At 41.7% G+C, this 17,106-nt stretch overlaps 1 protein-coding gene across 4 annotated transcripts in view; it reads right to left on the reverse strand.

The window, feature by feature from the left end:
• Nucleotides 1-810: 810 nt before the first annotated feature.
• The window catches only part of ltbp3 (latent transforming growth factor beta binding protein 3), a 49,897-nt gene continuing 33,601 nt past the window's right edge, over nt 811-17,106 (reverse strand). For 2 of the 4 annotated variants that reach the window (XM_061803114.1, XM_061803111.1), the window contains 18 exons: nt 16,660-16,788; nt 14,965-15,096; nt 14,757-14,885; nt 14,546-14,665; nt 14,354-14,476; nt 13,355-13,477; nt 13,103-13,222; nt 10,745-10,873; nt 10,069-10,239; nt 8,526-8,606; nt 8,290-8,418; nt 7,492-7,629; nt 7,278-7,418; nt 3,278-3,406; nt 2,687-2,848; nt 2,519-2,608; nt 2,001-2,129; nt 811-1,670 (listed from right to left, as the gene is read on the reverse strand). In XM_061803114.1, the coding sequence (XP_061659098.1) occupies nt 1,519-1,670; nt 2,001-2,129; nt 2,519-2,608; nt 2,687-2,848; nt 3,278-3,406; nt 7,278-7,418; nt 7,492-7,629; nt 8,290-8,418; nt 8,526-8,606; nt 10,069-10,239; nt 10,745-10,873; nt 13,103-13,222; nt 13,355-13,477; nt 14,354-14,476; nt 14,546-14,665; nt 14,757-14,885; nt 14,965-15,096; nt 16,660-16,788 (2,327 nt within the window). In that variant the 3' untranslated portion in view covers nt 811-1,518. The remainder of the gene's footprint in view (nt 1,671-2,000; nt 2,130-2,518; nt 2,609-2,686; nt 2,849-3,277; nt 3,407-7,277; nt 7,419-7,491; nt 7,630-8,289; nt 8,419-8,525; nt 8,607-10,068; nt 10,240-10,744; nt 10,874-13,102; nt 13,223-13,354; nt 13,478-14,353; nt 14,477-14,545; nt 14,666-14,756; nt 14,886-14,964; nt 15,097-16,659; nt 16,789-17,106) is intronic. The other 2 variants (XM_061803112.1, XM_061803113.1) reach the window with 2 other exon arrangements.

Here is a 17,106-nt window from a genome sequence, read left to right on the forward strand (position 1 = left end):
ACTAGTCGCTGAAGGTCACCCTGCTGTTCCAGATCTAAATTACATAATGATTTGACAGAATGAAACCAGGACAGTGAGAGGCTCTGGCGCCATAGCAACGTGACTCCCTGAGCCCGCGGGTTCAGGAGCATCATCTTTATGTCTGGACCAAACCTTTCAAATCGGAAACAAGAGTTGCAAATATTAAATCCACACCTGCACTGAAAAGGAAAAGTCTTCTCCTAAAGTAAGCATAAACTGCACATTTGCCAGTCTTGAAAATAGACATACTGTATGCACAATATATTGGAGACCATTTTTATTGACACTGTTGGAGAGTCAATAATTAAACGTATTATTGAGCTGGTATCGCTTGGAGTTCACTACTGATAATCACACTGAAAATCTGTTTAAACCACTTTATCCTCATTAGGGGTGACAGTCATAAATAAAAATACTTCATGCTATTTTTGTGTTGAAGTACCAAAGTTTATTTCTGTTTATGACCCTGTAACTTAGTAGTGCAGTGGTTAAAAAGCATTTGGCTGTATTGATAAGACACCTACTGCACACGGGTACTGGCAGCTTCCTATACTGGAAAATGTTGCAAATATGTTTGGGGCATTTATAGAAAAAAAATATCCCTTATCAATTTATTGTATTGGTTACAAAATTAACCCTAACATCATTTAGGTTAATCCATCGCTTGAACCTCTGAATGTGCTTATTTCCCTTTGTTAAAACTTGAATAAGCCATTTTCCCCCTGCACTGATGTTGGAATAATCAAAGCATGCGCTCATGCAAAAAAACAAACAAAATTATTGTACAAATAGATTGAAATAATTTTATTAATATAAAATTCTGAACATATTTTCAAATAGTTCAATGCAGCAAAACATTCTCATATTTCCATAATCTGCTACAGTTGGCAAACGTTCCCACTCGTCATTGCTAAGTGCATGGTCTTTTTTTTTTCTTTCTATCTTAAAGTTTACTTAGGTGCACATGTCAAATTATACACAAACTTCAGGTCTCTCATATTTTACATCAACAAAATTGACACGTTTTACAGCAAATCTCAAGCCACAAACTATACAATAACACAATCAACAATCAGTGTTTAATAACACACAATTCAAAGAAGGGCAATTTAGAAATTAAATATTAATGAACGTGGACAAAGCTTTAAAGAGGGGAGACCGCAACGTTTGGCCTTCAATGTACAAATCTCAAATGGGCTTGAGTAGAAAATGTTATCAACTACAAAAAAAAAAAACAAAATGGATCTCAATAATTAATTACAAAAACATTTACTAAACAAACAAATTTATTGTCCAAACACTTTTGTTTTTTTTTATTGGGAAGGGAGGGGCAACTTGTTTGATTGTTACATCGTTCCTTCCGTGGTTTGATGTTAATTTGTGTGTATACAGAGCTCCTTTTTCTAAATATAAGAAGTGTATGTACAGCGTGTGCACAGTGCTTGAGTGCGTATCGCATACCGTATATGGATAAATAAGAGTGACACGTCAAGGGGGTTATTGGCTTCTACGTCGGACACATTTGTTTGGCCTGCGTGTGGGCACAAAGCCGTGTATGCAGAAGCACTTGTAGGAGCCCACGGTGTTCACACAGCGAGCGTTCTCGCACGGACTACTGCGAACTCCTGCTTCTGTGCACTCGTCAATATCTGGGGTGGAGAAAAGCAGTGATAGTGTGGATTCATAAAAGGATCACTCAAAAGTCATCCAACTGTAGAATGACATTTGACTTTAAAACGCAAATGGGGTTAAACAAGATGGTGCGCCTCGACTACTGCCTGGTGAGTACATGACAGATGAATGGGTGCAATACTTAATGATTGACGAATAGCATTAAAAACAGCCTCATGTTCAGATAAAACTTAATATAAATGTGATGTAAAATGACTCACCAATGATTACTGAGATATAGGCTGATAAACATTTGCTCTACCCCGCAATCTATTTAATGTACAATGGAATATGATAAATGTACAAACCTATACAGTGAGTGTGGGAGTGGTCCAACCTAAATCCTTGGTTACATTCACACATGGTGCCAAGATAGGAGCGCACACAGTGGCCGTTCGCACAGCTGCATTCGTCTGAATCCTCCTCTGAGCTGTCACCTGTTAGAGAATATTTTAAAAACATGTGACAGATGGCAAAATAGAAGGTTGGTGTGGAGCACAGTAAATCCACACTCAATTTCACACCCACCTGCAATTGATGAAAATCTGATATTAAGTGCGTGTATAATTTTTGAAATATATTTCCAACATTCCAACATGGTTTGAAGACATTTACGATCATTAAAACGTTTACTTTTTTAGTATGTTGGAAGCGTTTGAATTTAAAATAAAAATCAGCAAATAGACGATTTTGTAGATGTCGAACTGCAAACATGCAAAATGCCGTAAAATGGCTTGAAATCCCACAAAAAAGCAACGGCGAATTGGAAAAGTGGAAAAACACTGAAGAGCATTTGGAGTCACAGATGTTGTGTGTATGTTTCAACCTGGATTATAGTTTGCGAAAGCTGTCAGGATATCCTGCTCCCCATCTGACTCGGTTTCCAGGTGCATCTCACACAAATGATTGAACATCTCTGCGTACAAACAAGAAAGACCTTCAGGGAAAATCATGGTGACAGTAAGATGACAGCGCGACGTTGATTTATACGAACCTGAGTGCCTCGGCGGACAGGTGTTGCACTCGGGCCCCCAACCACGGCCGTAGTGGCAGCAGCACTCCGAGTAGGTCACCAGCATGATGCTCCTGGGCTCACTGCAGATCGAGCCCTCGTCCACCTGCAGGAAACACACGTCTTTGTGGGCTGCGGTGCGATCTGCGTAAACAAAGCACGGTGACAAAAACAGGGGTCAACGAGAACAGGGTTGACACATCATAACGTGCACAAGTCTTCATTCTTGTGTAATGGTCTCAAATCGCAAACGGAGCTGTTCTCATAAACAACCACAACGGACTGCAGGTGAAAAGTTCGTTATGTCATAAACGGCAGAAGAACTTGAAATAACACTGACAGCTTAGAGTGCTTCAGATCACCACTGAAGTTCTTCCCACCTCTCTAGTCAAGGCCATGCAATATTCTTCATAGTCATGTAATTATGCATATTTTTTGAAGAGGTTCACACCGTACAGCGAAATATATGAAAGAACACGTCACTTAAATCAGGAGAAATAACTCTTAGCACCATAGCGCTAAGAGTCAGTAGGGAATTTTTTTTCCAAACTAGCTGATGCTGAATTTACCCACCGTCATAGACGCACTGTTTGAGCGCCGCACTGAAGGTGCGAGGAGGATCACAAAAACAGTGAAAGGAGCCGGGCGTGTTCTCACACCTCCCATTCTTACAGTACGAGGGATCCTGGCACTCATTCACATCTGCAAAGGGCACCACAGACACTGGTTACAGTATGAGCATCTGTTTGGGGCCAGCTATTATTAGCAAAGTGGTGGAAACAAACACTTTAATAAGAAGATATAACAGTCCTACAATCAATACCAGCTTTCCTGTCTGCACCAGAGAGGCTGATTCAGTTGTGTAAACACCACTGGCGGCATTTATAGCAGGTATACTGTATTGCATAACATTTACTACAATGAACATTTTAGTACTCAAATACTTAAATAAAGCCATATCTTTTTCTTCTTTTTTTCCTTCCGGCTTTTCCTGTGAGGGGTCGTGTCATCTTTTTCCATCGAAGCCTATCTCGTGCTTCTTCCTCTCTAGCACCCACTGTCCTCATGTCTTCCCTCACAACATCCATCAACCTTCTCTTTGGGCTTCCTCTCCCTCTTTTGCCTGGCAGCTCCATCCTCAGCACCCTTCTACCAAATATACTCACTCTCTCGCCTCTGGACATGCCGCAACCAGCGAAGTCTGCTCTCTCTAATTTTGCCTCCAAAACATCCAACTTTGGCTGTCCCTCTAATGAGCTCATTTCTAACTCTATCCAACCTGCTCACACCTTGAGAGAAGCTCGACGACATCATTTCTGTTACCTCCAGTTCTGCTTCCTGTTGTTTCTTCAGTGCCGCTGTCTCTAATCCATCGTACGTCTTGGCCTCCAACTGTTTTATAAACTTTGCCCTTCATCCTCTAGCAGAGACCGTCTATCATGTAACACACCAGAAAAATTCCCTTCTTTACCACACTTACGATTGCTCTGGATTGTTGACCCCAAGTATTTGAAGTCATCCACCCTCGCTATCTCTTCTCCCTGTAGCCTCACTCTTCCCCCTCTACTTTTCTCATTCACGCACATATATTCTGTTTTACTTCGGCTAATCTTCATTCCTCTCCTTTCCAGTGCATGTCTCCATCTTTCCAATTGTTCCTCTGCATGCTCCCTGCTTTCACTGCAAATCACAATATCATCTGCGAACATCATGGTCCAAGGGGATTCCAGTCTAACCTCATCTGTCAGCCTATCCATTACAACCGCAAACAGGAAGGGGCTCAGAGCTGATCCCTGATGCGGTCCCACCTCCACCTTAAATTCTTCTGTTATGCCTACGGCACACCTCACCGCTGTTCTGCTGCCCTCACACATGTCCTGTACTGTTCTAACATATTTCTCCGCCACATCAGACTTCCGCATGCAATACCAGAGTTCCTCTCTTGGTACTCTATCATTCCTTTCTCTGTCCCTCTGTCTGGCCAACCTGTAGAGATCCTTTTCTCCTTCCTTCGTGTACAACCTGGTGTACATGTCATCATATGCTTCTTGTTTAGCCTTTGCCACCTCTACCTTTGCCCTATGTCACATCCCAAGGTATTCCTTTCGCCTCTCCTCAGTCCTCTCACTGTCCCACTTCTTCTTTGCTAATCTCTTTCCTCTTCAATAGAGCTACATGTACGTCTTAATTAACCCAACTGTTTTAGTCAATCAAAATTGAGCATTGTTTTGGTAAAGGCAACTTTGTTTGGTACACCTCTTGGATTGGTTGTTGTTGTTAGATTGTGGAATTGTAGCCAATGAACTGCATATGTACAGTACTGTATAATAATATCCACAGCCTGCCCATAAGTGTAATTGATGTAGCAAATGCGCATCATAGTTACGATGTCCCTCAGAGGTACCTTGACTGTAAAAATCATATATTGTACATGTATAATCACTTCATTATACCTTTGCATAGATTTTGATTATATTTTCTAACAACAAATCCAATTTGAAATTAAGTCTTGTAAAACAATAGAAAGTGAATATTTTATCAGACAGCTATTGTCCAATTTATCACAAGGTTTTTATTTTTTGTATCTCTTGTGGATGAGCATAATAATCGATTGGTTGCTTATTCAAGTAGCTCTCAGGTGAAAATATGTCAGTGCTGTTAACAACCCTGCCAAATTTCAAAGATTTTATATATATAAAAAATATATATATATCCATTTCCTGAGCCGCCTATCCTCACGAAGGTCTCAGGAGTGTATGTATGTTCTCGGGTTCTCCTGTGACCATTGTGAGGATATGCGTCTCAGAAAATGGATGGATTAACCGCTTCGTCTGGGCATGTTTTTCAGACCTTCACATTTTTGAGCCCCCAAAATAAATCCAATTAAACCCTCTGGTAGCTAGAATATAACCGATCAGGTTGCTGCCCGGTTTTTCCACAAGGTGACAACGAGATGTTCTCATCCAGTCATGTCAGCGCAAAAAACCTGGTTGCCGACAGTCAAGTCAAACTTAGAAAAATAATAACAATTCCCAATCCTGTCTGTACGTGACATGCGTGCACTCACAGCTGACAATGAGGTGCTCTTAAGCGGTCATGCCAGAGGACAATCCAAAGAGAAGATACATTATCAGGGTGTAGGCATAGCTAACTAGCTAACTTCACATTGTAGTTTACCAGATAAATGTTGATGTGAACGGAGTCGCTCAAGTTTTTATGTAGCAGGGATGACTTGTGCCAGGGCCAAATGTGTCACTGTGCCCCCCCAAAAAATATCTGTAAAACTGAAATGGTGATACACATTTCAACTCTATATCTGCAAAGGTTGTTCGGAAGGCTCTGCCAAAAGGAAAAAAAAAATACTTTGAGTCCTTTGACAGCAACTTCATTGTTGCTTTTTGCTCTCAAATAAAACTGCAGAGACACCTGAGAATTGGACTGTTTTCTACTCTCCTAATCCAAACAAATTTTAACTCACAATCTCCTTCAAGTTACTTTGGTAAACATTGGATAACACAAAACAACAGGATCCTGTTCATCCATAATAAATGGCAACGGTGTTGCACTAGGATCAAGCTGGAAACTTGACACCTCATTATCAGTTATTATAAATGCACACATACTAGCTTTGCTCCACATTCAATATTATGGTTGAGGAAACGCTCTTATTTGTATAGAAAAAACAACATCATATATGATGAGTTATTGTACGTCAAAGTCAATCCGAACAAGGACTTTGTCAAAAAGGGACATTGTTTTAAAGGTTACTCTTTAATCAACATTATGCATTTGTTTCATTTTGTCGCAACAGAGGATAATGATTTTCTTTCTTGGTAATGTATATTTCCTGTCCAATACAGAGCAGTGATTGAGATCATAATCCTTATAGTGGTATTTTGAAGTAACGTGTGTGTGTGTGTGTGTGTGTGTCTGTTTCTGTTGCGTTGTCATTTGCATTGTCAGGCCATCGTTTGTCTTTTTTTTTTTTTAAAACAGCTTTGTGGTAGTGGATGGCATGCGCTATTTTCTTTCCATCGGCTCAATGGTTATCAATTTCTGCCGGACAATAAGTGACAAACAAAATGTGCAAGGATACCAAGAAAATATTTGAGCAATTCTTTTGATCAATGTTGCTGGATTTTTTAAATAAATCATAAATAATTTTTTGGTGTTCTGAAAAAGAAAATGGAATTATCAAATAAATCCAGTCTTCCTATTATGTAGCTAAGTGCTTCTCATGATATGTTACTTCTTGATCTCTTTTTTGGGACTCGAATCATTCCCCAACTTTGTCAAACAAAGGAATACAAAAGTGATGTTCAAGTACAGTAAATGTGGTGCACAGATTGTTTTGATCCAGTTATGGTGAGTTTCGTACATGGAGTACTTTTCAAGGTTGCATCTATTTTTGCCAATGCGTAGAGTGTTGACACCTGCTTTCTTCCCCTGCAGTGAAACCAAAGCATGTAGTACCCCAGAAAGACTATAATTTCTCCAGTGTTTTACTGTATTTAAATAAAATTCCATTTCCCACCATGAATGGTTGTTTTCTATAAGGAGGATCCGCACTCACCGGCCTGCTCCTCGGGAGTCACACAACGGTTACGGTCGATAGCTAGGGTCCATGGCGGGGAGCAGATGCAGTAGTAAGACCCTGGAGTGTCAACACAGCGACCGTTCTTGCAGTTGGCTCGGTCCTCGCACTCATTCACATCTACACACACACAAAAAAAAGCATCCTTACAGTAATGTCGGGGATTTTGGGAGGAGGTTTGCAGCTTACTCACCAGCTACTGCTGCTAGCACACATTTCTTTTTGTTAGAGTCTGGGGTCCATGGATGCTTACATTTGCAGTAAAAGGATCCTTCGGTGTTGTAGCAATGGCCATTTCTACACAAAGACTCATCATGGCATTCGTCCACATCTGAGGGAGAATATACCAACAGACTGTAACTTGGAAGAAAATAACTAGTAATTTATGATGCTCTTCTTGAGTACAAATACACCTGCTCTATCTATCTATCTATCTATCTATCTATCTATCTATCTATCTATCTATCTATCGGGCGGCATGGTGGCGTAGCTGGAAAGCGTTGGCCTCACAGTTCTGAGGACCGGGGTTCTCCTGTGACCATTGTAAGGATAAGGGTCTCAGAAAATGGATGAATGGGTATGGGCTTACTACTCTACAGTAATTTAATGATGGTCAATTTGAGAGCTAAGTATTTTTTGAAGTGTCGCTTGGTGTAAGACGTTTTGGAACCACCGGTTTAGATCACTACCAATAACCTTTCTCTTACCTCACCCAGGCATATTGTGTCACAGTGGCAGGAAGTTATTTGATAAAAACGACATTACCATTTTCCACTAAATGTCAGCAGGGATTGGTGCATACACCAAAAAAGACAGACAAACTAGATAAAAGTTTACACTAAAGATGTACGTGTGTAGACAAGTGATATACATGATCTCACTTTCACACCATCTGCAGGATACACAATCTAGATTAGTGTTCACTGTTACACACTTAGGACATGTGAACTGGTTTGTACCACTTGGTGAAAATGCTGCGTTAGATGCCTACCAATGCACTCCAGAAGGTTGCTGTCATAGTAGAAGCCCTGTTGACAGTAGCACTCGTACCCTGGTTGTGTGTTCTGACAGCGGCCTTTCTTGCAGATTTCATCAGCAAAAAGCAAACACTCATCGATATCTGTGAAGGACGTGTGTATAAATAACTCCAGTGACCTACCACAGGATTAATGCCGTTAGGCAATTAGCTATGTCGAAGAATGAAAACATTGTGACAAAAATATATACCCAGGTAGGCAGGTCGGCTATACATGATTCCTTCATCATTGAAGAAACCCTGCCCATGAGGACACAGGAAGTGGAATTCAGCTGGACGGAGAAGACAGCAAGAGTGAAATTAACACAATATTACACCAGCCATTGACAAAATGCATAGTGGGACTGTTAATAACTTGGAATTCTACTGTGACAGATGACCCAATCGAGCATTCTCTAGGTGTAGGTGTTTACATTATTAGGAATCCATATTTCTAAAAGGTGTTCAATAAAACGAGCAGGTTCCCATAAGCCCGTTCTTCCCTCTCCCCACTCACTTTCCAAGGTATTCCCGAGCCAGCCAGAAGACATTATCCTTCCTGTGTGTCCTGCTTCATCCCGGGGGCCTGCTCTCAGTGGGATGTGGTTGGAACACCCCACCAAGGAGGTGTTAAAAGGTCACCCTAATCACATGCCCAACCCACCTCATCTGGCTCCTCTTGATGCGGAGGAGCAGCACTTATAAATTCAGCCCATCCCATATCATTTATGATTTCAAATAATGATTAACAAGGCCTTTCTTCAAAATCTGCATGATTATCAAATTTCCTCAAACTTAAATTATTCCCCTATCTTTACTGAAATGTTAGTACAAACTGAGGTCTAAAAAAATGATTTGGAGAATTTTGCAGCATTCAAATGGAGTTATCTTTGGTGGATTATAATTATTGTTATTATTATTATTGTTGTTGTTGTTATTCCTGTAATATTCTACTAGGGACTCCATTGATGCTGATTGTATACGTACTTTTTCAAATGGTATTTCTGTAATTGATTTTTTTTAATGATTACCCCCTGCATTTGCATATTCAATTGTTTCAATCAGTTGTTTGTAATCAGAGCATCATTGGAGACGAGAACTTGCATTTACAGTGAAGAAAATAAGTATTTGAACACCCTGCTATAGCACACAGCCACGAAAACCAAGGAGTGGCTCCGTAAGAAGCATATCAAAGTTCTGGCATGGCCTAGCCAGTCTCCAGACCTAAACCCAATAGAACATCTTTGAAGGGATCTGAAACTCTGTGTTTCTCAGAGACAACCCAGAAACGTGTCTGATCTAGAGAAGATCTGTGTGGAGGAGTGGGCCAAAATCCCTCCTGCAGTCTGGGCAAACCTGGTGAACAACTCCAGGAAACGTTTGACCTCTGTCTTTACAAACAAAGGCTACTGTACCAAATATGGTTGGTTTTCTCAGGTCTTCAAATACTTATTTGCAACTGTATCACACAAATAAATCATTAAAAAAAAAAATCACACATTGTTATTTCTGGATTTTTCTTTTCAGATTATCTCTCTCACAGTGGACATGCACCTACAATGAAAATTTCAGACACCTCCATGATTTCTAAGTGGGAGAACTTGCAATATAGCAGGGTGTTCAAATACTTATTTTCTTCACTGTAACTGGTCCTCTCGATCATCCCATTATAGATCATTAACTACATCTACTCTTCGCAATAACTACAGTTGTTCCTTTCCCATTGCCAGAAAATACTGAATGTTCAGTTTGTACCTGAGTGAGAAACAGGACATGGGTAGATCTCACAGTGGTCCCCCCATCCGACCCCGATAGAGCAGCAGCACTCCTGCTTGGTGACGTTTGTGGCCAGGACGCTGTCACAGAACACGGTATCATCCAGGTTCAGGTAGCACTCCTTCTTCTCATCTGCTACCATTTGAGGTGCTGCAGGTGAGGAGTGGGGGCGGGGGTGGGGGGGGGTGGTGGCATGATGAGAGTTCACCATCTGGCATGCAATCAATTGACCTCTAAAACTGATTCCTGAGGGTCATTACCCGACAACAAAAACATAATGAATAAACCAATTGTGTGACGACAATGTCATGGTTTGTCGTAAAATCTTACTCAGTCCCAATGTCATCACGTATTCTTTCTTCAATCAAAAGGCAGCCCATTTATGCCATGTCTGGGGACTGTTGTGATATATGAGCCAGCAATATCTTTTTTTTCCAGCACAGCAGCAGCATTTCCCATGCATTCACACACACAATTACAGTGGGAATTTCCATTTTTCGTCCTTAAAAGGGTTTACAAGTCTCCAGAATTAGTTTGATGTGAGCTGATCCTGAGTCTGGCACAGACAGGGAGGATCTGAATGTTCCAGCCTGGTTAAAGCTCGGAGATGAACGCGGGCAATCAAGAAATGCAGGAGGAATGAGAGGAAGCTTACCTTCGCAGCTGTGTTTGTCCTCGGACAGAACGTAGCCGTGATGGCAGACACACACATACGAGCCCGGCTTATTCTCGCAAGAGCCGTATGGCTGGCAAAGACGCCAGTCAGATGCGCATTCGTCAATGTCTGAAAGGAAAACAACACGTGGTCCAGCATCAATATTCCAATCTAAACACCAGCCGAAAGAATGTTTGGCAGATTAAAGTAAGAAAACACTGGCTTGCTGATGTACTGTATGCTCAGACATTTTAAAAATAGGCATACTTTTGGCTCGGAGAAATCACATCAAACAATGACAAAGGACATTCATTTATGCGCATGGATGTCTTTTGGTGATGAAGCAAAGGATCCCAATACTATGGTACTTGACTCATGAGTGCTACAAATGATAACTTTCATTTGTGTTACGAGTCATCAGCCAAATTCTTGCCTCCTGAATACAAGCGATCTTCAGAATGGTCATTGCTTGAGTGAAGTTGGGGGCGGGGAGGACAGCAAAAGTCAACGATGCACTCTGAGGCGTTCCATTCAATCAAAGACAATTCTAAAATGAAAACACTAGCAAGGAACTTGGGGAGGATGCTGACACTCAACTCATTGTGTGGTCAAATGTCAACGGTACATTAAAGGTCAAGTGTCGTCAAACGGATGATTTTTGGTATATTATTAATGAAAAACCCACAGCCAATATAGTCCCATGTATTTTTTCACCACAAAACATGATTTTGACGTATACTGCTTTTTGTAACTCCCACCATAAAAATCCTCTCAGGGATTTGTTTTCGAGAAGAAGCAGGAAGTGACGTAAAGGACAGCGGCGCCCCCTCGAGGACTTGTTTGTTTCCATTAGTTTTACCTCCGGGAAGGTAGCTCGTTGTTCCTTTGTGTTAGCCAAAATGCCGGCTCATTGCATTGCTGGACATTGCTTAAACACTCGGGAGAATGGATTTAGCCTTCATAAGTTTGCAAGAGACCCCGTTTGTTGTGAAAAATGGATTGCACGGGTGCAGAGGACGAGAGCTTCGTGGGTTCCAAATAACAGGTAGGTGTGTATACAGCTCAAAAAAAAAAAATAGTTTTGGGGCGGACCACGTAATCGGTCTCTCTCATAACGTAGCAAAAGATCCGCGTATGAAATGTGTCGATGTGCGCGTCGCCCAGCCAACAATGTCTCGATAGTGTTCATCGCGTACTGCGGCGACTTTGAGCATACCCCTAAAAGCAACATAGCTAGGCCGCTCCACCTCCTTCTTATATGCGTCCACGGGCGCCAAACTCTGCCACACCGGCTGAGGCGCCGCCTTCAGCGGTCACAGCTTCTGCGAAGGCTGCGCGTCGGGCTTTGCGACGGGGGCGGCTCTGAAGAACCCAGCCGAGAATGCATTACTCACGTGCGCGCATAAAGCGCCCCGGCTCAACTGTGACTAAAGCAGCACCGCTCGGCTCTGTCATAAGCCACACCGGCCGGCTGCGGTGAGTCGCGATGGCTCATCTCCGCCGCGGGAGTGGATCAGACGGGTTGCGGTTTGGCCATGATCGGATATCATCTGAATATGGCTTGAAAGAATAGTGTAATATTGCCCTGAGGGCTCAAAACAATAGTCTAATATTGCCCCGGTAACTTCACTCAGTTGTGTGGTGTTGTCCTTTTCGAAAAGAGCTTCGGTGTCAGAAGGGGCGTCGGAAAAATGCGAATATCTCTGCTGTTCGGCTTCCATAGTAGCAGGCACTGCGCGTTTTCAAAGGCGGAAGTGACAATGACGTCAAGGACGGAGGACGCGACTAATATGGCGATCACTTGGATGTCGAGGGACACTCAATTGCGCAACTTTGTGCATGGATGATGCGCTCTCCCCTCACTTTTTTTTCTTCGTATAGACATTGAAGTGAATACTGTTATATGTATTTTTCATTACAATATCTATTTTAGAATGTTTATAGGGATGTCAGTCCCACTTTAATGTACTGCATGTTTAAGACTTTAAAAGGTGATTAAGAGTATTGAAAGTGTTCATAAGGGTATTGTAAAGGCTTAAGAGCGGGGAAGATTTAAAAATGTATGGAAATGGGTATTCCTATTACTTTAAAAATGTATAAATAATTAAAAAAAAATATATGAGGTCTCTACTTCATGGATTTCACCTGTTGTAGGGAGGGTCTGGAACCTAACCCCTGCAATAAATAAACCACGGACCACTGGACACACACACACACACACACACACACACACACACACACACACACACACACACACACAAACCCTCCACTTAAATTCAAAACTTGCATTGATCTCCAGTGATGAGCAATAAATCCGGCAGCGTCACAAGGGTTCCTTTGAGGTTTGAGCAGACTGACCTTGGCATCGCCGGCCTCCCACCAGCGTGTAACCCTTCTGGCACTCGCATGTGTACGAGCCCATACTGTTGATACAGGTGCCCCTTTGACAGTTTGATGGCCTCTCGCACTCATTGATATCTGGAGGGACAACGACTGGGTTTAAATCATGTCTGTAGAAAGCGAGCCGAGCAAAGTCAATGATGGACTTTTATGTAGGCTATAAACAATTCCATGTCAACGTAAAAAAAAGAGGAAGCGAATAATTCATGCCTTCGCAGTGGCTGCCTTCCTGCGTGCGCTTGTACCCTGGGTAGCACTGACACTGGAAGGAGCCTTCAGTATTGATGCAGCGGCCGTACGCGCACAGCATGACATCTTCACACTCATCGATGTCTGCACGGTGCAAGAGAAACAGGGTGTCAGCGCCAAAGTCATTTGCCATTCTTCTTCCACCTCGACATCGCCGTTAAACAACTGCATTAAGAGTGACTCACGAGGGTTGAGGAATTATCTTGTAAAGACCATGTGAAGACACCATTTAGATTACTTTAATGGTGCGTTTATAATTTGAATCTGTTATACACATTTGAATGTTGTAGAAAAGTTATGTATGCATGTAAATCTATGTAAATCCAAGATATTGTTGTTGTTATATCAGCATTCAAAAAGTAAAACCAGATTCATCCGTTAAACACAGGAAAATATTTTTCAGAAAACCAATTTATATCTACATTATAAACCATTTGGATTTGTTCTTATTTAATTTTCAAAGTTCTGAATTTTGGCTTTATTGATAAAAGAGCTTAGTCATTACATCCTTCACTCTGTATTTTCACTCTGTAGCCACTGAAAGACATGAAGATTTCCTTCATAAGCAAATGTTTTCAAGATGTATCTTTTAAATGTAATCTCAATGCTGCAGTGCATGAGGAGGGAGAGAGGGGGGAAAAAAGTTGAGGAAATCAAATCAAGCCTCAAATGAAATAAAAGTGAAACAGAAATAGATCCTGCCCACAATGCACATGATGTTTGTGTTATATATATTATAAATATAATTCTAATCCACAATATGGAATGTGAAACATATGCGTGGTTAAAAAAAAAAAGACTGAGCATTGCTGTACTGTGTTGAGAAATTTTTATGACTTGATTGAATAATTGACTGTGACTACACTTTCAATTAAAAAAATAAAACAAATCACAAGTTATTCAATCCCTAGCGTGTGCTCTGGTGAGTCGATAAATGCGCCCACTCATGAGTTTACTCACCCCTGCAGCCCTTGCTGTCCACAGATGGGAGGAAGCCCTCATTGCATAGGCACCGGTAAGTTCCAGAAAGGTTTTCGCATCGGCCATTAGGACAGAGGCCAGGCTTCTGACACTCGTTTATATCTGGTGAAAGCGAAAATCTGATTAAAGACCTGATCTCTCTCGATGCAGACCCGCGCATTTTGTACTCACCGTAGCAGATGCCAGAACGGGCCTCGTGACCTGGCAAGCAGGGAACACACTCAAAGGAGCCAGGTGTGTTCTCACATTGCTCATTCGGACAAGTGTCTGGACTCAAACACTCGTTTATATCTGAAAGAAATCCAGATTTAAAAAAAAAAAAAAAACATGCCTTGACACACACACACACACACACACACACACAAAATGAATTTCTTTTTACCTTCACATACGGGATGACGGTGTGACCTGCTCTTAAAGCCGCTGTGACATTCACATTTATAAGAACCGGGCAAGTTAACACACTGGCCTCCAGCGCCGCAGATGTCCCGCTTGGAGCACTCGTTCACATCTGCAATAGAAAGAAGAAATTTCATAATCTGACAAAAAAAAAACAAAACAATGTATGGTCATAAATCAGCCTGACTTACCGACACACTTAAGTCTTCCGTGGTGCACCATGTGTTTGTAGCCTTGGTGACAGTGGCACTTGTAGCTGCCCTCTGTGTTGATGCAAAAGCCTCTGCCCTGACCGCAAGGCTCCGACTCACATTCATTATCATCTGAATAAGAAGGAGCAATGGCCGCCATTTTACTTTTAAACTTCGAGTGTACACGTACAAGGATCTAACACAAGATGTTGAGAATAATTCCTGCTTAGCACTTTGTCAAAAATGAACAGTTGTGATGTGCAAATTAAGGCGCAAATACTAACAAACTAGAATTGCCGTAAACAAGGTCACGATTGACACAGGAATATAATGTAAGAGTGATCCTTTACAACTGCAACAAATTACAAAACGACCTGACAAGATTAGCCAGGATCTGAAGATAGCACAGAGTTGCCATTCTACATTGCAATCTGCTTTAGCCGACTCACTAACGTTGAGTTGCACCATCGGAACTTGCATACACACAACTCATTTTGATAACGCTGTGTCGTATATGTATTTTTATTTGTAGCTTCTCATCCCAATTGAATGAGAACATCCCAGGAACACGACTGGGACAGTAGTAGCTCAATTCTGAGGGCTGTAGAATCAGATGATTATGGTTTGACTCCAACTTTAGACAATAGCAAATTGCAACTATTGCAATTACAAATTACAACTACTTGTTGGAGAGTTGCTTGGCTACATAATGACTACTGTTGAGGCGCTTTTAGGCAAGGCACCAACCTAACATAATTCTCACACACTCTCTCTCAATATATATGATTAGCTTTTTAACTTTAATTTTTAGGGTGACATATTTTCCCAAACCTATCACAACAAATGATAGTATTATTGTTTTTTATGCCACTGATTTTGGTAATATTGGAGCACACTATCCATCCATCAATTTTCCTCGCTGCTTATCCTCATGAGGGTCGCAGGGAGTGCTGGAGCCTATCCCAGCTGTCAATGGGCAGGAGGCAGGTTACACCCTGAACTGGTCACCAGCCAATTGCAAGGCACATAGAGACAAACAGTCGCACTCACAATCACACTTTAGAGTGTCCTATTAATATTGCATGTTTTGGGGATGTGGGAGGAGACCGGAGTGCCTGGAGAAAACCCACACAGCCACGGGGAAAACATGTAAACTCCACACAGGGAGGGCAGGGATTGAACCTGGGTCCTCAAAACTGTGAGGCCAATGCTTTACCAGCTGATCCACCGTGTCGCAGGACATAAATTGGAAATAAAATATAGATTAAAATGGAAAAAAAACTAGAATAAAAGGAAAATGTTGTTTTTATTGAAGAAAGCTGCTTGCATATGGATTACACACACACACACACACACACACACACACATATTGAATACCGCTTGGTGTAATGGTGTTAATCAAAATAAACCATCACGATCTTTTTTGTTTTCTATAAAGGGAGAATTATTTGAGACTGCTCTCGCATTGGATCGCGATACATTATGCAGTGTACTGTATTCCTCATGAAATATTGAAAGCAGCACCCGTTCATTAACTAAAACTATAAAAATGATGGGGAAAATGCAGCAAAAGGCAACAGGAGGACACAATCAGCTTGAAGCGAAGGGATACACATGCACGTTTCCTCAGACATCACGTTACTTTCCCAAAAAAGGTCCAGGTGCACACCTCCTTTCACCACTATCGCCTCTTACCCTCACAGATGTTCCTCTGCGGGCTGAGACGGTAGCCAGGGTGACAGTGACAGATGTGGCCGTTCGGGCTGTTCTCACATTCTCCGTGGCCACAAATGTTCCTGCTTAGCCTACATTCATCTGTCTCTCCTTCAGGGAGGGAACACACAACACACTCGTGGGCCAGTATCTGCTACTATAGATTCCTGCATATACACTCACTGGGCACCTTATCAGCGAACACTTTTTGCTAGTACTCTAGGAGGATAATTTGATTCATGAGCAGATTTGCCACAAGACGTGCTAAAGGATATTTATTGAGCCGCCATGACTGCAGAGCTCCTTTTGAGCAAAAGAATTACATGTGCTGCACTATTTTCAACCAGGGAAGGGAAAATGATGGGGAAGAACATATCATTACTTTATTAGCATTGTAAATTATTAAAAATCCAAGGAAGGATACGCGTT

This window comes from Syngnathoides biaculeatus, chromosome 18 (assembly GCF_019802595.1).
Source record: "Syngnathoides biaculeatus isolate LvHL_M chromosome 18, ASM1980259v1, whole genome shotgun sequence".
NCBI lineage: Eukaryota > Metazoa > Chordata > Actinopteri > Syngnathiformes > Syngnathidae > Syngnathoides > Syngnathoides biaculeatus.